The sequence below is a fragment of the Podarcis gaigeae genome (assembly GCF_964106915.1).
Source record: "Podarcis gaigeae genome assembly, chromosome: 17".
Classification (NCBI taxonomy): domain Eukaryota; kingdom Metazoa; phylum Chordata; class Lepidosauria; order Squamata; family Lacertidae; genus Podarcis; species Podarcis gaigeae.
In genome coordinates, this window is record NC_139694.1 from 11,060,898 (window position 1) to 11,085,840 (window position 24,943).

Genomic DNA, 24,943 nt, shown 5'->3' on the forward strand with positions numbered 1-24,943 from the left:
AAGTAACACCTCCGTTACTTCCAGGTCGCCGCAGAGCGCAACCCGAATGCGCTCAACCTGAAGCGTATTTATCCCAAGGTATGACTGTATAATTTAGTGATATTCCATTTAAACTCCCCAGATAAATTGGCCTTTCAATATATAAAAAATATAATCAGATTCCTCCTTACTTTGACCCTATCAGCATGACAGTTTTATATTGCTTTTCATCACTGAGTTACGGTTTCTTCCGAAGAATCCTGGGAATTATAGGTTGGTGAGGGTGCTGAAGATGATCTATTAGGGATCCTGGGGTGCCTGTCTCACCCTCAACGATCTATGAGGTGGTAGAATGGACTGTACCACAGCGAACTGCATGCAGGAGACACGATTTCTGAATGCCCTTCCACATATATTACATTAAGTAGCTAATTAACACCGATGGGTGAATGTGTCCAGCCTAGCTCTCTCCCCCTGCTGTGCTACTTATTTTTGCTGGAAGCAATTTTTTCTTAAGGAGCATTCAAAAATGTGGTTTCCCCCACCTGCCTTATGATGTGGTGAGGTCCATTCTCCCACCTCAGGTTTCTATCACACTGTGTGTGTAGATGGAGCCCATAATTCCCAAGCTTCTTTGGAAGAAGCTGTGGCTAAGTGTATCGTGTCAATCCAAATGTAGCTCCTAGTTTAAAGCTGTAGGCCTGTGATGCCCTTTGCAGAAGAGGAACGGTAGGTCTGGAATTCTGAAGGCCATAGATATAAGCTTGGATCTTAATCACTGCAATAACCGAGATACTGTGGGGCCTTCTGTTTATTCACTGACATACAGTAGGTGTGTAATCTGTGCTACACATCTAGCAGGTTCATTTTATGAACTTTGAGCAGGCAGAAGCGTAAGACTATTGTCTCTTTTAGGAGTGACTGTGTGCAATCTGAGGTGTCAAACTGCTGTAAGTTTTAGATTTGTTGAGGAAATTCCACAAGATGGATGATCTTAAAAATATATCTCAAGTCTCGTGACCATAAAATTAGATCAAATCATTGGTTAATCAGCCCCAGCTTTTTAATTAAATCACTGCTGATTGCTTAGAGATTTGACTTAATTAAATTAAGATGCTGTGGAAGAATTTCACACCATTTTGCTGTTTCAGAGAGGCTGTTTTGAGTTAACCCTGCCCTGCTCAAGTTTTTTTACTAATGTAGCTTAAGGTCCTTAAATTTATCTCAGTGGAGTTTCATGTGCCCACCTACCTAAGTTTCCCTCTACCTGAAACCCTCCAGATGTTTAAGACTATAATTCCCATTAGTCCTGAACTTTGGCCATGCTGGGAGAGAGGTGCACAGGGTTGGAGAAGATTGGTTGACACCACTGAGGACCTGACTACTGGAATGTAGGGTTCACACTTTGGTGTATGGGTAGTGCTCACTGGAAGGACAGATCCTGAAGCTGAGGCTCCAATACTTTGACCACCTCATGAGAAGAGAAGACTCCCTGGAAAAGTCCCTGATGCTGGAAAAGATGGAGGGCACAAGGAGAAGGGAACGACAGAGGATGAGATGACTGGACAATGTTTTTGAAGCTACCAGCATGACTTTGACCAAACTGTGGGAGGCAGTGGAAGACAGGAGTGCCTGGCGTGCTCTGGTCCATGGGGTCATGAAGAGTCGGACACGACTAAACGACTAAACAACAACAATGCAACATCCTGACTGATGGCTGCCATGTTTTATTTACCCTGCTGCTGTTGCCTATTATGCTTCATGTTACTGTGTGGGGTGGTGTAGTTTCACAGCTAACAGTTATTTCACAAAATGTAGGCCCCTTTGCTTATTATAACGCAAAGAAAAGCGGGGTGTGAATTTATTTCATCCTTGATTCTGCACACAGTTTCTTCTAGGCACTGTGAAATTAGAGGCGGCATCTGAAATTGAACATTAGATATCAAAAGAGAATAGCAAAGATGGTCTGGAGAGCAGCCATGCACCTGGGACTGGCCGTATGTGGGGCAAGTGGCAATGTCACACTCTGCTCATGCTGATGCTCCACAAGGACAGAGGGGGAAAGAATTATATGAAAATTAGCCCTGAGCAGTTGGCTGCCTTGGAATGTCCTTTCTACCTATTTTTAGAACTCAGCCGCAGCCTTTCCCCACTGCTAAGTTTCACCACCAGTTCTTTGTCGACACACAAAAACAACACTCTCCGTCTCATGAGTCATTATTGCTTTTATTCATTATGTTTACACCCGTGCATGGTTCTTGCCTGCGACAACAATCTAGCATCCAAAGCTGCTCACATACAGGACAAATAGGTTTTCTAGCACATTGTGACATTTTACTTTTTACTTCCTGCGCTAGGGTTGAGCCTAGGGGGTGCAGAGTGAACACAGAGCGGAAAGCAATTTCCTTAGTGGACTATTTCGCCCCAGTATATATGCTCTTTACCAGATGGGGCAATGCTGCGAACCTCAAGGCTTGCATGCTGCATGCACGATTTGTGTCAAATTTCATTTTTGGTCTCAGAATAGCTTGGTGGGTACTTGGCACTTGTTTCCTTTTAAAAATGAAATTTAAAAAACATGGATGGGGCATTTTAATTATAAACTGAGCACACTAGACAAGTTCTACTCCAATCTTTGGTCTTTTGTACTGTAAAATTCCTGTATGTGGACCTGGACGCCATACCCTCCAACATTTCTCCAATGGGAATAGGGGCATCCAAAGGAAAAACGAGACATTCCGGGATCAAATTAGAAACTGGGATGGCTTCTGTGAATCTAGGACTATCCCTGGAAAATAGAGACACTTGGAAGGTCTGAAACAACCCCAAGGTCTGCTTGGCCTTCCTATCTGTGTGCATGCTTGTCTACTATTGCGGCATCTAGGGTTCCTTTTGTGCCAAAAATTGAACTAAGTAGCAGCAGCATGCAGTACGGTTGGAGGGGACTGAGCCCAGCTGATGCTTTTCACTAGCGTGGAACTGGATCGCAAAGCGATGTCTACAAGACCTGGCAGCTCCTTGGCTGTTGTTTACTGCTGCCAAGCAGATTAGCTGACCACCAAAGCCTTGTGTGACCGGCTTCACAGTTAGGATGCATACACAGGCAATCGCAGATGGAGAGCAATGGAAGCGTGGTCTCCTTCAACAGTATTTCCTCCCCCCCCCCCCAGCACTGGTCACTTTACAAGGATAATGGGGGGGGAGCCTCAATGTAAAGGTGAGAGAAACTAGTGCATTTATTTTCTCCAGCACCTGTTTTTAAAGCACTACTAATGGAATATGTTCACATTTTCATGTCCTTAAAAAAACGTTTTTTAAAAATATCTTTCCAGGCAGCTCTAAGCTACTCCAGATACTGTGCTACTCATCATGAGAACCATCACAACCGTCACACCAAAATGAGCACAGTATTCTTCTGGGGGTACTACTAGGAGCTGGCACTGGTTTCATCCAATGATGCTTGACGAGCTACTGAAACTTGAAAAAACCCCTTGGATCGGAGTCTGTGATAGTGTAGGAAGAAATAAACATGTGTGCCCCACATAATGTCAACTCCACCATTACCCTCCCAACCTGGAAAGTTATACCAGTAATCTGAATACAGCAGAGACGAGGAACCTCAGGCCAGCAGGCCAAATGCAGCCTTCCCTCCGGCTACATCTTCAGCAGCCCTGCCCTAGGACCTCCTTGTTTGCCTAGAATGTGCCCTGAACTATGAAAATGCCTCTTGCTGGTCTGGATGGAGGAGACTGAGATTTGGGTAAATATCAAAGCACCTGACTTTTGCAAGGTTAGAATGTAAGAGTCGTACGCACTGATCTGCCTACTTTCCCCCCTGGCCCCATCCACCCCCTGGTATGTGGCCCCCATAAGGTTCCCCATGAAAATATGTGGCTCTTGGGGGTGAAAGATGTTCCCCACCTGGAAATCCAAAGAGGTAGGAAATCCACATGTGTAAAAACAAAAAACACCAGTCAAAGGCCTGCAAGTCTCCAATGGCAACAGAGATACATATGGCCTTGCTGGGCTCGTTGGCAAGTCTTACTCATATCTCTCTCCAGCATGATTCATTGCTTAAAATGTGGCAAAAGTTTCCAGAAATTGAGGGGCACCAAGAACAGATGGGCAAACCAAAAGGAGGAATGAAGAATGGCTTTCAAAACTGAAAATAGATATGAGATGTCACTCATAATGACAGGTCACTTGAGTGGTATGCATAAATATACATGTAAACTCAGTTATTAATTGTTATATATAGATATAGATATATAATATCTGTGCTTATTATACTTACTCTTCATAAAGCTTATGCACAAGTGCCCTATGCCTTTATATATTATTCAACATCTTTAAAAACACATTTAGTGCAACAAATACACAGAGACCTCACCTTTCTGCATACAATTTGCATAAAATGGAATATGTACATTTAAGTGCTGAAACCAAGTTTGAATATGGCTGAATAAAATTATGCAAGGTCTACTGATGCAGATCTTTTAGGACTAACATGTTTTTATAGTTCATATAGATATCTATAAAATCTTCCCAGTGTCAAAGATATATTGCTGTATTAATAATTTTGGACATGATTTAAAAATAAAAACAAAACTTTCAAAATAGGGTGCATCTATGCCACTGACAAAATGGTTTGCTGGGCATTCTCTAGTCTTTCAAGTGCTTGGGGACAGAGAAGTGTTAGGGACTCCTCACAGATAATCCTCAACACAACACACTACAAGTCCAAGGATTCTTTGGTTTTGCAACAGTTTAAACTGATGCAAAATCGATATGTTTGTGGTCTACATAGGTCTGGCTTATGTGCTTGAATACATAGAGGCTGATCATTCAATGGCGACTGTATCTGTATTAGCTGATAAACACCCACAGATACAGAATTGGATGTCTTCATTTGTCCAACAATTTGAAAGGCTGACAGTGCCATCCTATGGTTATCTACTCAGAAGTAAATGCAATTTAGTTCACAGGACTTTCAGGTAAGCGAGCATAGGATTGAGCCTTAAAAGTTGATTGGAGGGTACAATCATCAACAATACCAATTGCCACCAGTGGCAGTGTCGTTTCCAGTTCAGTATGCACCTGTGTTGACTCTGAGTCTATTCAGTTCCTTCCTTCCTTCCTTCCTTCCTTCCTTCCTTCCTTCCTTCCTTCTGCAGATTCCCATGTTCTTATTTCTAGACAATACTGCTTCCACTTTGCAACCATGCCTTTAAAGCGGGAGTAAATATAAGAACAGAGCCCATCACAGACACCACCAAAAATAGCCATAGGAAGATACGGTCAAGGACCTGAGCTACAAACTTCCAGTCTTGTACCACCTAGAAAATAAAATGATGGCCATGAGTTTCACAAGTATTTTGCACAATTGAAGAGCTGCTTTGAAATACGCTTGGAATTTAGTTATCAATTTGTATAACAATTAAGTTTATCATGAATAGTTCTCTCAAAGTTTCTGCCTTTCAAAAAAAACACCACTCCCTGTGGCCTTGGATATTTATAAATGAATATAAATGGCATTTTTAGCTAGCATAAGCCATAAGACAAGTCAGGTGCAAACAATCCCTTTTTAACTATCTAACGGGATAGATAAAAGGTGAAACATGGTTCACTCATGGATATGAGCCAATTTCAAGTAGACCATCTAGGATTAAGCAAATGCTGGGCTAGGGGACTCTTGGCCTGATTCTGCACACACAGTCAGCCTACCTTTTTTGGACTAGAACCCCCATGTTGACTTAGTGTGACTGATACGGCCTCAGCCCAGTGTACCTGAAGGAGCGTCTCCACCCCATTGTTCATCCCAGACACTGAGGTCCAGCTCCGAGGTCCTTCTGGCTGTTCCCTCACTGCGAGAAGTGAGGTTGCAGGGAACCAGACAGAGGGCCTTCTCGGTAGTGGCGTCCACCCTGTGGAACCCCCTCCCATCAGATGTCAAGGAAATAAACAACTATCTGAGTTTTAGAAGACATCTAAAGGCAGCCCTGTTTAGGGAAATTTTGTATGTTGGATATTTTATTGTGTTTTTAATATTCTGTTGGGAGTCATCCAGAATGTGTTTTTAATATTCTGTTGGGAGCCACCCAGAATGTCTGGGGAAACTCAGCCAGATGGGTGGGGTATAAATAATAATAGATGATGATGATGATGATGATGATGATGATGATGATACCTGCCTGTTTTTGAACTAACATACCTGCCTAATGAAGTGTTCCTTTTTCACATGCCCAGAGATATACTTGATGGAATCAGCGGCCTTTTCCAGGAAGGCAATCACAACTTTTTCTCCGTCTTTGAATTGTTTGTGTTTATGTTTTCTCGTCGGCTTTTCTTTCCGTGTTCCTTTGGGATCAGAGAATGAATAGCGATCTACGTGTCCTTTCATGCAGAGCAGCCTGGGGAGTTTTTGAAGGAAGAGCCTCTTCACCCAAGGAGCCATTGGGTGGTAGGTGGCGGAAGAACGATGGTGCACGTTGATTACAAAAACTGTCACGATGATGGACAAGGTGACAAAAATCATGATGAACAGCAAGTACTCGCCAATCAAAGGGATGACTTTGGAGGAAGAGGGGATGATTTCTTCAATGACTAAGAGAAAAACAGTAAGGGAGACTAAAACCGAGGTGGACAGCGAGAGTTTTTCTCCCTCATCAGAAGGCAAGTAGAAAACAAGCACAGTCAAGAAAGATAATCCCAGACATGGGATGATTAAGAAGAGTGTGTAAAATAATGGTAGCCGTCTTAAAACGAAAGAATAGGTAATGAAAGGATAGGAATACAATCCGTCTTTTCGGTTTCCCTTCATCCCCTTGGCATTTAGGATTTCCCATTCTCCATTATCAAAGAAATCCGTCCTGTCCACATTTTCATCGACTAAAATTAGGTCCACCATGTTGCCATCGTAGGTCCACGATCCGAATTTCATCGAGCAATTCTGTCGGTCGAATGGGAAGAAGGTGACGTCCATAGTGCAGGAACTTTTATAACTGGCTGGGGGAGTCCAGACTACTATCCCATTGTATTTGACTATTGCCTTTGTCATCAAGGAACCTTCAAAGCGCCCATCAGCACTGGAATGGGAGAGTAGGGAAGAAAAACTATTTGAATAGTGTTTCCAAGCGGCTATTTCCAATTCTTTTTCTTATATTCTGATTTTGCTTCCCATCACTTTGGTAGATGGTAGACACGCACATAATCATAAACAGGTTGCAATATATTGTTCCATGTTTCAGCAGCCTTTTAGTACTTATTCATCCATTCATTCCAGATGTTCGTAAGCTGCCTTTCACCCACAAGGCAGCAACATTAAAACCACCATTACCAATAAATAAAACAAAAATTACTCAACAATATAAAATTCATTACTGAATTGAGTCCTAAGTTTACTGGTAGAGACAGGGCATTTTGGAAATATGCTTTTGTTCTCTCCAGGGCTACTGAATGACCAAATAGAGGCAAATGCTTGTGGCAACTGTAAATATTGGGAGGTTACACTGCTGAGCCTCTCCCCAAGATTTTACTCCATGTCTATAACACCCTCCCATTCTCAAGGTCCTGGCACAGCCCACCCCAACTTGCTGATCCCCTAATGACATGCCTACTGTAAGCCCTTGGAAGAGAAGGAGAATAGGACCATGTTTTGGGCTAGAAAAGAGGTGGAGAAGGCAAGGGTAATAATCTACTATTCTCCTATAGCCACTAGCTCTAAGCAACTTCAAATACATATGTACACATTCTTCTGCTATTCTTGCTACTATTCCTACCAACCCACCCATTTTGTATGTCAAATTTTTGACTATAAGCTCCTTGAGCACTTGGCCCTCCAGCTGTTTTTGGACTACAATTCCCATCATCCCTGACCACTGGTCCTGTTAGCTGGGGATGATGGGAGCTGTAGTCCCAAAACAGCTGGAAGGCCAAGTTTGTCCTTGAGGCTTAGATCTGTCTTTTTGCTAATGTTACTTTGTAGCAGATGTGGGGGATCATTGGCCCTCCACATTTTACTGAAAGCTAACTGCTGTCAGCTCCAGAAAGCGTGACTAATAATCTTGGCTGCTGGGAGTTTGAGCTCAGTAAAATCTGGAGGTTCACCACACCTGCTTCATACAGTACACAGATGTTGCTATACAAAGAAAATAAATTATCTAGCTTTCAGCTTCTCTCCTGAGACCCCTGCACACAAGTACAAAGAATACTGTAAAAAATGAGTGTCAAGATCTGTATACTCACTTTTCAAACAAAACAATATCTGGGAGCCAGAGAGATTCAGATGGAACTCGAATTGCGGTGATTCCACCATAGTCCTCCGGATTCCAGCACAGTTTTTGGTCAATCCATTCCTGCAATAATCAGCAAAAGCACCACTGTTGCTTGATCAGTTTCACTACAAGTTGAATACTCTAAGGAACCAAATTAGAATAATTCTGTAGCATCTATCAGCTTCAAAGATGTCCCAGTCATGCATCCAGTTTCAGCCCACAGAAGGACATATTACAGTTGCCATCAAACACGATCCACAGAATTTCACAGAAACCAGACAGGCCAAACCTGGGCAGGGGGTCTCTGTCCTGAACATTCACCTCAATTTTTAATGAAAAATTCCTTCCAGCAAATCCAGTTTAGGAACATAGGGAGCTTATTTCTTAAATTAAACTTAAGGAAGGAAACAGAATACAGTACAGAAAGCTTCCTTATGCCAAGTCCACCACCTAAGTACTGTCTGTGCTGGGTGTTAGCAATTCCCAGAAGTTTCAGATGGGAGTCTTCCACAGCCCTACATGAACCTATTAGGTACTGAAGAACCTGGGAAATGTTGCATGCAATGCAAGTGCTCTACTACTAAGCAATCAACTCCTTGAAATATTCTATCAACAGCGTCTCCGAAAAATTTTACACATCACTTGGGAAGGCAGGCAAACTAATACCAGTGTACTGGAAGAAGCAAAGATCACCAGTGTCGAAGCAATGATTCTTCAACATCAACTTCATTGGACTGGTCATGTTGTGAGGATGCCTGATGATCGTCTTCCAAAGCAACTACTCTATTCCAAACTTAAAAATGGAAAGCGTAATGCTGGTGGTCAACAAAAGAGATTTAAAGACTCTCTGAAGGCAAATCTCAAAAAATGTAGTATAGACACTGACAATTGGGAAACATTGAACTGCGAGCACTCCAGCCTTTACCAAAAGTGACACGGGCTTTGGAGACCCCTGAACTCAGGTCAAAAGGGAGAAACGTGCTAAGAGGAAGGCACGCTTAGCAAACCCTCACCATGATCAACTCCCACCCGGAAACCTGTGTTCCCACTGTGGAAGGACGTGTGGATCCAAAATTGGTCTCCACAGTCACTTACAGACTGACTGTTAAGACCGTATTTATGGACGACAATCTTACTTGGCTACGAGTGATAGCCAAAGAAGAACTAAGCAATGGTTGCTTGCTTTCAGCATCCCTGCCACAGTGCCCTAAGTCTTTACCATTCATTAGTTATGAAAATATAAGGGAAACGTGTGACTGATATTCTACCCAGTAGCCAAGAAAGAAGTAAACTTGCCTTCGTCTCCTAGCGTTCTGATCAATGAATGTAAAGTCACTAGCTCAAGGGTACATCAACTGCTTTGCATGCAGAAGGCCCCGTGTACAATCCCTGGCGCCCCCAGGTAGGACTGGGAGAGAGTCCTCTCTGAAATCCTGGAGAGTCACTGCCTGTCAGAGCAGACAGTACTAAGCTAAATGAGCCTATGTTCTGACTTGGTATAAGGCAGTTTCCTATGTTCCTATGAAGATTAACAAACACTTTGACACTTTGAATTAAGTTTGAATGAAATAAGTCACTGAAAACCTACAGGACTGCTTACGTTTAGGTTTGGGTTGCTTCATGTTGAGTTATTCCCCACCACTACCACCACCCTTAGTATGTCTTTTGGCCTCTGACACAGCATAAAAAAATCTGGTTATGTTACAGCCACACAATTGCTTCAGCACATACCTGCGCATGTGGCTAAAACCCATCATAAGGCAGTTTTAAAGACATGGCTACTGAGTGCTAACACATTCATTTGGAAGGGCTCTGTGATTTTTATGTAGACATGCTAGAGATCTCCCAAGGAAAACAAGACATATTGAGGCAACAAGTACCATCGAGACCAGAGTTTCCGAAACTTGGATCTCCAGCTGTTGTTGGATTACAACTCCCATGATCCCATCATGATGGGAACTGTAGTCCCAAAATAAGCTGGAGATCCAAGTTTGGAAAACCCTGTTCTAGACCTTTGAAACTGAAGCATAGTTAATCACAGCTCTTTTTCACAAGTGCAAGACACAAAAATCCATGAATCAGATGGACCATCTGAATGTCTGTCTTTCAGAATTAAAAAAAAAAACCCTATTACATATTATTTATTACTACTACTACTACTACTATTCTCTGCTACTTAGCCTTTAAAAGCATCTTGATCTGCAGGCATTAGCAGGTATAATGCTTATTTCTCTGCTGTTGTGCAAAGCTTCCCTGATGATTTGGAGAGCTCAAAGTGCTCTTAAAGGCTCAAGAGCAAGCCAAGTCACTTTCTTCTGGTCAACTGACCACCCTATGTTGACGTCATGTTGCAGTGGATAAACCAGGCTATCTGAGTGGCATCATGCTTACAGTAATAATCAAAGGAAAGGAAAGCACCTCTCCCCTTATATTTATAATTTATAAGTTTTTAGGTTGCGCTGCGGGAATGCAAGAGAAGGAAGAATGTGTGAGCTTACTAAAATCAATATCAGCAATGAAAGCATCTTCCTGTAGAGAGTTCAGGCACAGGACTCTTACAAGATCCTCCCTTCTGCAAAAAAAAACACCTCATGATACTTCTGAGTAGTTATGGATTTCTCAAATACACTATTCTGGGTGTGGGGAAGGTGTGAGGTCAGTAGACTAAATTTAGGGCTCTCTTTACCCCAGGTGAGGGGAACCTTTGGGCCTGCAGAAGCTACTGAACTACAATTCCCATCATTCCTGGCCACTGGCTGCACTTGCTGAGGTTGATGGGAGATGTAGTTCAGCAACACCTGGAGGGTCAAACGTTCTCTACCTCTGGCTCATTGCCTTTGCATTGCTTGTGCCAGGCAATGTTGAGGTGAAAATTAAACATTTACTCCACACAATAACCTGTAACCGGGCGCAACCTTGTGACAGTGTCATGAGATGTGGTAGAAGAAGAAGAGTTTGGATTTGATATCCCGCTTTATCACTACCCTAGGGAGTCTCGAAGCGGCTCACAAACTCCTTTCCCTTTCCTCCCCCACAACAAACACTTTGTGAGGTGAGTGGGGCTGAGAGACTTCAGAGAAGTGTGACTAGCTCAAGGTCACCCAGCAGCTGCATGTGGAGGAGCGGGGATGCAAAACCAGTTCACCAGGTTACGAGTCCACCGCTCTTAACCACTACACCACACAGGTAGCCTGACTGTATGCAAACTTGTTAAGAAATATGTCCCACTGTGCATCTTGAACCTTCTCCCCAGGGCTGACCCAAGATAGTTTGCTGCCTGAGTCGAAAGACAAGATGGCACCACTCCCTGCTCCATGTGGTGAACTCGACTGGAGTGGATTTTACTTCAACACTGGCATCATTGCACATGGCAGCAGTGGGCTAGTTTGGGGGGTGCAGAACAGGCCGTGTGGCTCAGACATCTGTTCTCCAACAGAAGGAAATGGCTGGCAAGGTTGCCAGGAAATGGCTGGCAAGGTTGCCATAATTAGGTGAGAAAGTCACCTAATTTTGCCTAATAGTAGGGCCGGCCCTGCCTTTATTTCTATTTCTCTGCTCCAAATTGCTCACATTTATGTTATTGTTGTTTGGTCGTTTAGTCATGTCCGACTCTTTGTGACCCCATGGACCAGAGCATGCCAGGCACTCCTGTCTTTCACTGCCTCTCGCAGTTTGGTCAGACTCATGTTTGTAGCTTCGAGAACACTGTCCAACCATCTAGTCCTCTGTCATCCCCTTCTCCTTGTGCCCTCCATCTTTCCCAACATCAGGGTCTTTTCCAGGGAGTCTTCTCTTCTCATGAGGTGAAAGTATTGGAGTCTCAGCTTCAGGATCTGTCCTTCCAGTGAGCACTCAGTGAGCACTGATTTCCTTCATTATGGACATGTTTGATCTTCTTGCCATCCATGGGACTCTCAAGAGTCTCCTCCAGCACCATAATTCAAAAGCATCAATTCTTCGGCATTCAGCCTTCTTTATACATTTCCATACATTTATTGCATTTATAGGGCTTCCCAAATACACATGTAGACATACACACACACATAGTGCTCAAAAGTTGTGTTTACCTGCATTTTGAACCACATTGATGGAAGTCACTTGGGCAACAATTTAGTATGGTGAAATAGCAAGTACAAAAAAAGGGTTAAGCATCCCTCCTTTCACTGCTTCTCCTCTCAAAATCCTAGCCCTGAGTTTGTTTTTAAGGTCAACATTAAGCTCTGCTCCACAAATTTGCCTGCAACATGCAGTTAGACTCTCAGTTTCTCAATTTCCTATCATTATTCCTAGTTAAGCTGCTCTGTATAATGTACTCAAATCATCTTCCTCTTTAATGCTTACACACTTCAGATGCTAATAATCAATTATACTCTTCAAGTAGCTGACACATCTTTAACTCTTTCCATTACTTTCCATTGTGCCTCTTTCTTCAAGACTTCTACATTTACTTTTGTGCTCTTCTCTGTGGACAGGTTTACCCACATTTTAAGGACCACAACGAATGATTGTGGTTATGGATTCACCTACAACAACAGTTCTTCTGAGGGGCAAACTATACATTATGTCAGGTGCTTTACTTTTAAGTGTATGGCCTTTAAGTAATTGCCTTATACCAATTGCCTAGCAATTGGTGGGGGGGGGATGGGACATTAACCCTTTATCCCCATTGTGATTCCAATCTATATTAGGCTCTTCCCACCTTTTGCAGTCTTCATTAGGGGGGAACTCTCATTCACTTCAATGCGAAATTTCCCCCTCTATTCAAACTGCAGGTGCAGGGCCCCCAATCTGGATAGGGATCATAGCAGTAAGCAGAGGGTTAAATCTCTCCCTCCTGCCCCCACACTATGGTTCCCATTCAGCTCAAGGGGACCATGCTGTAAAAACCAAAAACCAAAAAATCCAAGGCTCATAAAGGCACAGTAAGTGGATAACACAAGTTTGGCCCAACCATGATACAAGATGAGGTGACTGCCTCAGGCAGCAGAATTCACAAAGATTGCAGATCTGGCCTCCAAGGAACGCATAGCCCATTCCTTGTAAGCCAGATCTGCCTGCTCCTCAGCAACCCCCCTCAATGCCTCCTGTACAGTGGGCTCTTGGAGGCGCTGCTCGTGTCTTCCCGTCCTTGTTCCTGACGTAGATTTTTATTCCCTCCATGTTCCCTGGCGGGGGGACGCCATTTTGTGGTTCACCTCAGGTTCCAAAATGTCTTGGGCCAGCCCTGGGATAATGCAAGATGTAGTTAGGTCCTCAGTATGTGCACTGGGAATTCCCCAGAGACTGTATGGAAAAGTCACAATCTTCCACTCCCCATCAGGAGGCAAGGACGGTCAGCCGTTTTGCTGACCGCTTGAAGAGCAGCTTAGTATGAATCACTGAGCAACGGCAGCCCATTCCAATATATGAGCAGCAACTTGCAGCTTAACCCCGCTCCCCGTTTTGTCTTTTTACATTGACTGAAGAAAGCTTTTGTTGATCAGATGATATTGCCAATCACCCTTGTGCCCTCTAAAAGATAAAGAATAGTCCCCAAGGGCTGGTGTGGTCTGCCTTGCCAAGACAGTAAGCAAAGGGTATGTTTACACGCCTTATCCTGGGGTACAAGTTGAGCTGCAGACAGGCACGTAAGGAGCCAGGGAGCAGTTCAGAAAGTGAGATTCTGGTTTATTTTGAATTCTGGTGGCTCACCCCAGCCCCAGTTCAGCAAGCCCAGAGGCAAAGATTTGGCAGAAGGAGAAGCAAAAACTTAATAGTCACTCTACAGATTAATTTGTAAGCAAATTAAAATTGATTTAGGTTAAATACGAATAATTCAAATGTTAACATTTGAAAGTGCCAAGTTTTTCTCAGTCACCACCACTCATTTACCTGGAAACTGGAGGGCAGGGGTAGACATTGATGTCTTAACTGAGCCTCTGGGTGATTGTAGAATAGTTCCTGTGTGACTGATTGTTTTCGTTAAATCGCCATACATGAAAGGATGAGTGACATTTCCAAAATGAGAGCTGAAAATTCAAGGACGGGGATTGACAAGTCCTTGTGAAGAACAGGACACTATAGCTGTTCCCTCTACTCCATGGCTCTGGCCCTGTTTCACAGTCCTGGTGGGATATATCCAAACTGGTGCAAGGCAGAAAGAAGGCTGTTGCTTCAGCAGATCTCCCTCCCCAAGCTGTGCACAGGGAAGGGGTTTCAGCCCACAGAGATATATTTTTGGCTGACAGGAACCAGCGTGGCCACTGCAGCGAGTTCTCTGCTGAACCTTTTAAAAGAATTTAAGCTGATGGCAAAACTCAACTGATTTGATTAAGTAGCTTTCTACACAGCTTCCTGGCTGGATCATACTGCCCAAGGACTGTTACAGATTGCCCTATCACAGGTGCAGGGGACCTTTGGCTCTCAAGATGTTGCCGAACTATAATCCTATAATTTCTGGCCATTGGCCATGCTTCATGGGGGCAACCATTGGGCTAGATTACAGAAGTAGAGAAGGGGTCAGACTGTGCCTTGGCCAAAGGCCTGGTGGAACAGCTCTGTCTTGCAGGCCCTGCGGAAAGATATCAAGTCCCGTAGGGCCCTAGTCTCTTGTGACAGAGCATTCCACCAGATCAGGGCCACGGCTGAAAAAGCCCTGGCTCTGGTTGAGGCCAGCCTAACCTTCCTGTGGCCCGGGATCTCCAAGATGTTTTTATTTGAAGACCGTAAGGTCCTCCGTGGGACATACCAGGAAAGGCAGTCCCGTAGGTACGAGGTACACTCAGAGGGGAATTTAAGGGAGCATGAGCAGTTTGCCTGCACTGGGCGCCAAGCTGAGAGGGCACCGCAGGGGACACAGCAACAATGATGAACAACAGGAGGTGGGAGGAGGCAGGGGTCCATCAAATTTTGGTGTTGCACAGGCCACCACTGACATTTCAAAGCCCAAAGTCCACCACTGATTCACTATGCCATCATCATCATCATCATCATGCCCCAACCACTCTGGGTGGCTCCCACCACATATAACAACTTAATAAAACATCAAACATTTAAAACTTCCTGAATGCAACACATTCGGGCCATCTCAAATCAGTATGACCTTCTTTTCCACTGTAAACCATGCTCAAAGAGGTCACGATATCAGGAAAAAGCTTACATCATAAAACACGTCGGGAAAACTCACAATTACTAGATATTAACCAAATGTAAACAGCCATGTGTATAATAATAAGCTAAACAAAACTTATAATATTAACAAATACACGTGTGTGTGTGTGTGTGTGTGTGTGTGTGTGTGTGTTTATTAAAAAAACAAACCTCAACTGATAAACTCAATCTGTCCCTAGGCATTAGCTTTTCTTTAAAGAAAAAAGAAAAAACAGCTGAGGAGATGAAGTGTTAATAAACACAGCACAACACCATATGTCTTCCCATAGCAAACTCCGAGTTATCCTGAAGAAATCATGTATATGCTCCAATGCTTTCTATTTACCCAGTCCCAAGGAAACAGCTTCCATATAAAAGCCAGTTGCTGACATCTCTCCCTTGATCACACTCTAACTTTCTAGGGGTGCCTCTTCCTTTCCTCTAGACTGGGGCCTCATCTGCACTGTGCATTTAAAGCAGTATCATATCACTATCAACAGTCATGGCTTCCCCCAAAGTCCTCCTTCAGAGAACCCTTTCTGCATCAGCTTGTCTGCCACAGGACTTCTGCAAACATCTCTATGTATTCTAGAACAGCGTTCCCCAACCTTGGGCCTCCAGCTGTTTGTGGACTACAACTCCTATCAACTCCCTCGCTAGCAAGACCAGTGGTCAAGGATGATGGGAGTTGTAGTCCAATAACAGCTGGAGGCCCAAGGTTGGGGAACACTGTTCTAGAAGACTGAAATGCACAGCTGGCTCCCTCAGGTCAGACTACCCTGAAACTGGATGTTGAAGGGAATTATCTGCTGTGGTGGGCTAGCTGACAGAAGAACTCTTTTTTCTGCCACTTCAGACTCCATATTTTGAAAACTGCTGTTTACTAGACAATCGATTACCCTCCCCATTTTGTAATACAAGAGCACAAAGCTGAGCCAAGACATTTTGACACCTGAGGCGCACAACAAAATGGTGTCCTCTCTCCCACCAAGGAAGAAGAGGTGAGTGAATATCTATACCAGGAACAAGGAAGGAGTGATGTTCTACATCGGGGTCTGCTACCCCTGTGGATCCTGCTGCCTGAGGCAGTTGCCTCATCTTGCCTCATGTGTGGGCCGGCCTTGCAAGTGCAATAGATTTATCGCCTATAGAGACCATTAATCAGCATTGCCCTGAAGTTGTAACCCAGTTAGGCCATAGTATCTGGGATGTAAGATAGCTTAATTCAAGAACTTCCCTCTCCACATCACAGTAGAACATTTACTGTAAAAATTCACTGACAATGATGAACATTTACACTGACTGCGCTGTCAAATATCTTACCTGTTTCAGCCATACATTAGTTGTCATCAGCTGATTCTTTTCATCCTGTGGAGGGGGAAAGAAGCAGAAATCATTTATTCTCCTGAAGAAAAAAAAAACAACCTCCCAGCATTCTCCAAGAATAAAGGGTCTGCAACCATTTCAGAGTTTTCCACTTTCCAGTTTAGTCCCTTGTGTTAAACAGATAACCTAAGGGCTGGATCTACACTGAACTAAAAAAAACACTAAGAAAAAAGTTATATAGCTCTAAATGCAATTTTCCATTGACTGCTGTACAGCACCCCGAGGTCACATTTTTATAACGCATTTATAACATTATAACTCACCGGTATAGATTAGCCCCTGGATTGACTTATTCACATTCACATGGGAGTTTAATGTGGATTTGAAACTGCTTGCATCCCTCACTTTTTATGCTGTCCACATGACGTCCTCATCCAACTGGTAGGCCACACTTTTACTACATTCAATTCAGATTTTCCTGATCTGAGGATAATCTGATCACATGTTAACTGACTGTGGGTAAGTTCCCCCCCCCAAAAAAATAGGTGTGTGACATATTTCCGCATCCCTATTCCCATATTGTTTCTGAAAGCCCAAAGGATTTTTGGGTGGTAATTGTTTTATTTTTAAAATGTAGCAGAACTGCTCTATAGAAGGCAAGGAAGGAAAGGAGGATCCCGAGAAATAGATTACATACCACATCTACTAGCTGGGATATCTTTAATCCAAAGTACACCTTTATGGTATCATTGGAATGTTTCACAGGCCTGATCCATTTCTGATACCCTTGAAATAAGTGCCGCAAAAGTGCATCTTCATTCTCGGCAAATGAGCTGAACACAGTAAAAGCTGAAAGACAAAACTAAGAATTATTGAAAGAACGGTAGGGTGGTGGGGTGGGATATTCAGTGCTAACTTTAATGGTAAATATTCTGCCATGTGAGACTTCAGTGGATGGGCAGGCTGGCAAAGGACAATTTAAATATGTGCTCAATTTAATTATTAGTCATAGGGAAACCCAGGACTATGCAGAATTCAGAATAACAGCTCACTTGGATGGAGCTAAAATAGATGAGCCTGTGCTGAAGGTCTATATATAAAGGAAGATCTGGGTGTAGTCAAGAAAGGTACCATTCTGATATGTTTTCTTAGAATTATTTTCCAAAACATGCTGTTTGTTTGTTTTTTGCTGTCCCCAACAAGAAGCACTTTTTTAAAAGAGGGTAATAGTTTGGATTACCCCATCCCTATGTTTCAGCCACACTAAGCCAACCAGGAGACCAGAACTCCCAACACTTTAACAATACAATAGAGTACAGTGGTACCTCGGGTTACATACACTTCAGGTTACATACGCTTCAGGTTACAGACTCTGATAACCCAGAAATAGTGCTTCAGGTTAAGAACTTTGCTTCAGGATGAGAACAGAAATCGTGCTCCAGTGGCACGGCAGCAGCAGGAGGCCCCATTAGCTAAAGTGGTGCTTCAGGTTAAGAACAGTTTCAGGTTAAGTCCGGACCTCTGGAACGAATTAAGTACTTAACCGAAGGTATCACTGTATAAAAATTTGGCAGGTGCAGCTTTTCACACCTTGTATGACAATCTGCACTTGCCAAAATTCCCTTTTACCAGTGATGTTGGGTGCCCATTGAGACTGGTAGGGTGCAGCCAGAGCCAATGACAGAGAGAGCCAACTAATTCTATTTTTCTCCTCCCTGGTGATTTCTACAAAGACAGCACTGAGACTAAGGAAGAGGAAGCTGCCAGGCAGCCAGTCCCATTCTCTGGACTGGTTGTAAGTAGGGGTGTAAGAAGGCATTGTTCTCCATCCTGTCTTTAGCACATACAGCACTGTTTCCATTCTGCTGCAGTTTACCTCACTGTCCACCGTGGACTGAAAATAACAACAACAGCGAATATGGGTTTTATTCTCCAGACTGATGCTGGTGCAGACATGGAACAAATAAGTGAACATCTTGGCTGTGAATCCTAGAAAACCTGCTCCCTGCTTTGCCGGTCTTTTCCACCTGGCCTGGGAGGGCAGGGCCCTGACTGACTCCAGCTAAAAAAGCTAGGCTGCTGAAGACACCAGAGACCATCTTGGTTGTCTCTTAGCACAGATCTAGATCATCAAGCCTCAACTTCCACAGCTGCCACCCACCAAGAACAGGACTGGCAGCAACAGCAGCAGATGTGTTCTACGCTTCAGATAATATTTCATTCTCTTGCTAATTATGCTGTTTTAAATGTGCAATTCATCTTTTACTTTATTCAGTAATTTCTAAAAAAACCCCGATTGTTTTATTTGATGTTTTAATGCGTTGTAAACTACTTTGAGATTTTCTCTTTAAAATATAAAGCGGTTTAGAAATGAAACCATTCGCCACCATCTTCCATTGTCATCATAATTCTCTAATGTCCCTAGCTGTAAGAAAGAAGGCTTAGAGGTCCCATGCCTGAGTTTGGTGGGACAGGGTCCCACTTAGCCTAATGGGCAATGCTCCACTGACTCCCATATAACCATTCACTTAGTACAGGCGTTCCATCTTGCTTTGCCTCCGGTCCCTTCAAGGAGCACTTTTATAACTGGACAACTCACGAGACCTACATAATTCACGGATGAGCAAAAAGATTGATATTGGGGTTTTTTTCCTGGAAGGCTACATTTTATACAATGAATGCTGGGTCTAGTGACTGGTATCATATTCTTTACAGGGATAATAGCCTGGAAAGTATAACCAGCTGTGTAAGTACGATCTAGATTGCTATGACCCCAAAAAGTGAATACAGTTGGCTTTAGGGGAAGAAAAATGTGGGAAGTAAGGGAGGAGAGGGAAAACAAATCTCCAAAGCTGTATAAAATGGGGGGGGGGGGAATGTGATGGCTAGATGATAGATAGATAGATAGATAGATAGATAGATAGATAGATAGATAGATAGATAGATAGATGATAGATAGATAGATAGATGATAGATAGATAGATAGATATAGATAGATAGATATAGATAGAGATAGATAGATAGATAGATAGATAGATAGATAGATAGATAGATAGATAGATAGATAGATAGATAGATAGATGATAGATGATAGATAGATAGATGATAGATAGATAGATAGATAGATGATATAGATAGATGATAGATAGATATAGACAGACAGATGAGAGAAATTAAGTCAAAAGGCACAAATTCCTCAGCTTAAGGAAATGAAGGTGAATGTATTGTGCTGATAACATTGCTGTAGTAATTATGAGGCATAAAAGTAGAGAACTAATCATAATAAATTCCCTTTAAATGTTTCCTACTTCATACTTTAGTCATTAATGTGTCCAGAACAGATAATCAGTAGTGACAGTCTGAATTCTGCCCCTCAACTGGAATCTAAGGCTGCAATTTTAACCCCAGTTACCTGGGAGTAAGCCCCACTGAATTCAATAGGACTTATTCCTCTTAGCATGATTTGGATTGTGCTGTATGATGGCAACTTGACCATCCATGGAAGGACTTTAGCCTCCAGGAATTTTGCAAACGACTGCATATTAAAAGTTCACATACATGTTGTACATGTATAAATTGGGTCCTTCTCAAAACAAGGACAAACAAAACAAAATAGGTGGAGCATATGCCTGCGCTGCCCAGGGCGGGCACGCTCCCGAGGGGGATGGGGAGAGTGCCCTCCCAAGCGCGGGATAGCCGCCTGAATGCTCGGAGCAGTGTGCGCACCTTGCAGCCGGGGCGGAGAGCGCCGCCCATGGGGCGGAGCAAGCTGCCAATGCCGGACATTTGGTACTCCGCCTACCTGCGACTCCCAAGCCTCCTCCGAGCTGTCAAAACAAAGGAGGAAGGGGGGAAATCCACCGACAAAGCGGTGCAGCTCCCACCTTCCCCCAATGGTTTGGGATAGGCTTGGGAGTCATGAGCAGGTGGCACACCAAATGTCACCCCCCTCAGCGAAGACACCCAGGGCAGTCCATCCCCACCGCACCCCCTTCCTCTGCTCCTACCTCCTATAGTATCCTACACCATGGTGCATGTATGAGGACAAGTCCATGAATTCTGTGTTTTGTTTTTTAAGATCTACAGTGGTACCTCGGGTTACAGATGCTTCAGGTTACAGGTGCTTCAGGTTACAGACTCTGCTAACCCAGCAATAGTACCTCAGGTTAAGAACTTTACCTCAGGATGAGAACAGAAATCGCACGGCGGTGGTGCAGCGGCAGCAGGAGGCCCCATTAGCTAAAGTGGTACCTCAGGTTAAGAACAGTTTCAGGTTAAGAACAGACCTCCAGAATGAATTAAGTTCGTAACCAGAGGTACCACTCTACACAGAGACAGGGCATATATTCACACCAAGTCTGCAGGGAGGAACGCAAGACTTTTGAATCAAGACTTGTCCATGGTGGGTTTCCCACAAGGCCCTATTTTATTGGGCTGTGTTTTCACACCACTGAAACTACGAAAATTCTTTCCCAGGTGTGAAAATGCATCCACAACAGTGCAAATTGTTGACTATATTTGGGATTTGACAGACATTGCTCCTGCAGTTCACATCTTACCTCCGCCATGACCACACTAGTCACTATGTGGCCTTAGGGAAACCATGACCTCTCAGTCTGAGTCCCTCCCACAACTGGCAAAGCAGGACGATAACACCAAATGGCCCTTTTATTGGTTTGCTTTAAGGATTACAGAAATAATGCATGTGAAATGCTTGGAATACTCAAAGATATAGCCGCTAAGTATTATTATTAGCCAGCTTGAAAAGGCTGCAAAGACAGGTTTCTGAGGCTGCCCCTGAATTAACACAGTCTGCTTGCTTCCTGCCTACTCAGCCTGTACATTGGTAAATATATTGTTCTTCTGCTTTTTTTCTTGGGTTTGAATGTGTATATGTTTTAAATCACGCAGAAGGTTCTTTTAGATACATATGACAGGAAGCAAATTTTAGAAACGAAAGGTAACAAACAGGTACTTCAAAAACACCATACGATTCCAATCCTAGGAACAATTACGTGAAAGTAAGTTGTGTTGAAGATAATGGGATTTAATTCCCAGTAAACTCACACAGGATTACCCTAGAAGCCTCCAGTACTTTCTCCTCATAAGGAAACTGAACCTGGAAAAGGCTGCCCCATTCATATGGGGTTGGCAAACAATATTATCACCTTCCAGACTTTGGGGAAAGGGCCATTGGAGCTCTGGGGTGGAGAGGGTGACAGGGAGAGAAATGATAAGCAAACAGAAAAGCCTGTGGGATGGCTGGCAAAATGAATGTCTATTTAGTACGAACATGAATAATGGGCATTCTGTGAAAAAGACAAATGGTACTTACATTTTTTTTGCAGTTCCCACTAAAAGGTTTTGGGTTTTTTTTAGTAAAAGCTAGTATTTCCATTTAACAGCAACAAAAAACCTCTCTCACACATGCTATCTAATCAATTTGGCACTTTAAGAAAGAAGCAGCATTTGCTTCCATTTATCTCTTACCATAGGAGCCAACTCCTAGGGGCTGAGGGGTCTTCAGCCACCCCAATAAAATATTTTGAGCCCCTAACCCCACTAATGGCCATTACCATTCAAATGGTTGCGTGCACTGCATCATGTGACCAATTATGTAGGGCGGGGCTTACCTGCCCTCCCCCCATATTTCAATTCAACTTGGCACCCCTGTCCCTTATTGCCCTTGCTCCACCTCCTCCTTTCCCTTTCATCTAAATTTAGTGTGTAAGCTCATTCAGGCAGAGACCTGCCTTCTGCTCATGTTTCTCTGTAATGCACTGTGTGTACTACCTGTGCTAGATAACAACATTTGCATTTGTTATTTCTTACGGTGAATGAGATCATCATAATTTCGCTTAATTACTGAAGTCTTCTCAAAGAAGATGCTTAATTACTGAAGTCTTCATCAGAAGATGGCAATACTAAGATGAGTCACTGACTAACCAGTGCAGCTTATTTTATTTTTTTCCTCCTTTCCAGGTCCTTTGCTTAATATACACAAACGCAAGCAAAAGTATATCAAACACGCTTAAAGAACTTGAGACAGAGGTTTAATTTTAGTACCTAAGATGCATCTCTCTGTTGTTGCAAGCAGTCTCAGATCAAGCACTTAGGTTAAATTTGAATAAATTGCACTTACCTGAACTGTTAGTACAAAGAAGGAGGGACACTATAATAAAAGCTGGAACCTCCATCCTCACAACCACATCTGAAGCTGGATCTCTTGCTTTTCATAGGCAAACAACTTCCATCCAAAGATACGAGTTTAGACACAATGATTCTACTGTAAACTGTGATGGCTAATAGGCTGGAAACAGGAAGAATAGCATTTGAGCCTTATCTTGCACCACAGCGAAGCTTCTTAAAGTACACTTCATTGATTTTCGGTCAGCTGTCACAGGCTGCAAGCCAAAAATAAGAATAATCCCTGGGTCCTAAACTCTGCCTCGTTGCTTATCCAGGATAACCAAGGTACTGTTAAAAGCTAAATTCAAAGAACACCTAGGGCAGAGCCAAGCAACTTAGAACCTGATTTGAATTCCATAAATGTCTGGTTGTAATCTCTTTGCCATTTGCTAAGTAATGGGAAGTGCTCCTCCAGCTGTTCAAATACGTTCACTGCAGCACACCCCTGTTCTATGGGAATCGTAAAGTGCGATGCCCTTGATGGCAAAACAGACTAAGACTTCTAGCATGGAGATGGGGGAGCTGTGGCCCTGAGGACGTTGTTGGACTCCAAATCCCATCAATGCATTTCCAAAAGCGAGGGATGGTGGGAATAGTAGTCCAGGGGAACAGGTATCCGGAGCTAGCTTTCGGATAACAAAGGAAGCGTCAGGCTCTGTAGGATCTGGGGTGTTCCTAGGAAAGGCAGGTATCCGTCCAATAAAGCCCAGCACTAAAGTGAGCCCTAACATTGCCAAGCAGGGCTGTGTGACAGCCAAAGACCCACCCCTCAATATAATAATAACAATAATTTATTATATGTACCCTGCCCATCTGGCTGAGTTTCCCCAGTCACTCTGGGCAGCTTCCACAAAAACCAAAAATACACTAAGATGTCACACATTAAAAACTTCCCTGAACAGGGCTGCCTTCAGATGTCTTCTGAATGTCAGGTAGTTGTTTATCTCTTTGACATCTGATGGGAGGGCATTCCACAGGGCAGGCGCCACAACCGAGATGGCCCTCTGCCTGGTTCCCTGTAGCTTTGCTTCTCACAATGAGGGAACCACCAGAAGGCCCTCGGTGCTGGATCTCAGCATCCGGACAGAACAATGGAGGTGGAGACGCTCCTTCAGGTATACTGGGCAGAGGCCGTTTAGGGCTTTAAAGGTCAACACCAACACTTTGAATTGTGCTCGGAAACGTACTGGGAGCCAATGTAGGTCTTTCAAGACCGGTGTTATGTGGTCTCGGTGGCCACCCCCAGTCCCCAGTCTAGCTGCCGCATTCTGGATTAGTTGTAGTTTCCGGGTCACCTTCAAAGGTAGCCCCACGTAGAGCACATTGCAGTAGTCCAAGCAGGAGATAACTAGAGCAATGTTTTGGGTAATGTATGTTGTGGTACCAATGGATGCCCTCTGCTACGTCCAGTGGGGCTTCTAAGGGCGGAAATGACTTTGCATGGTAGGTGCATTGATTCTGACCGTGGAGATGGAAATTCTAAGCCACCACTCCCAGGTTCAGAGTGTGGTCACATCCTCCTTCTCTTCCTCAGAGAGCACAATGGGAAATTCCCCTCTTGCTCTCAGCTTCAAGGGCCCTGAGGAGGCAGGCAATTGGCTTCAGGGACATCATCAGAAGCAGTTGTTGCCAAAGAGGCCTGTGAACAGCGCCCCAACAATCATAATCTGAAACATTCAATTAACAACTAATTAACATTTCACAGATGAAAGAGAGAGGCATGCTTGTAATAATCCCGGTTTTCATACCATGATCATCGCTTCCTTGCTGGGGCCTCCCCACAACTCTGCTCCACTATTACAGCAGGATTTGTTCCACCTGCTGTTGAGAGCCAGTGTGGTGTAGTGGTTAAGAGTGGTAGTCTCGTAATCTGGGGAACCGGGTTCGCATCTCCACTCCTCCACATGCAGCTGCTGGGTGACCTTGGGCCAGTCACACTTCTCTGAAGTCTCTCAGCCCCACTCACCTCACAGAGTGTTTGTTGTGGGGGAGGAAGGGAAAGGAGAATGTTAGCCGCTTTGAGACTCCTTAAAGGGAGTGAAAGGCGG

At 43.7% G+C, this 24,943-nt stretch overlaps 1 protein-coding gene across 3 annotated transcripts in view; it reads right to left on the reverse strand.

The window, feature by feature from the left end:
- Nucleotides 1-24,943, reverse strand: part of CHRNB3 (cholinergic receptor nicotinic beta 3 subunit) — a 69,395-nt gene that overhangs the window by 35,635 nt on the left and 8,817 nt on the right. For 2 of the 3 annotated variants that reach the window (XM_083719348.1, XM_083719347.1), the window contains exons 2-7: nt 22,849-23,016; nt 17,404-17,555; nt 16,704-16,748; nt 8,224-8,333; nt 6,191-7,064; nt 2,189-5,315 (exon numbers count right to left, since the gene is read on the reverse strand). In XM_083719348.1, coding sequence (XP_083575474.1) covers nt 5,172-5,315; nt 6,191-7,064; nt 8,224-8,333; nt 16,704-16,748; nt 17,404-17,555; nt 22,849-22,903 — 1,380 coding nt within the window. In that variant the 5' untranslated portion in view covers nt 22,904-23,016 and the 3' untranslated portion in view covers nt 2,189-5,171. Of the gene's footprint in view, nt 1-2,188; nt 5,316-6,190; nt 7,065-8,223; nt 8,334-16,703; nt 16,749-17,403; nt 17,556-22,848; nt 23,256-24,943 lie in introns of those variants that run through there. The other variant, XR_014559372.1, reaches the window with a different exon arrangement.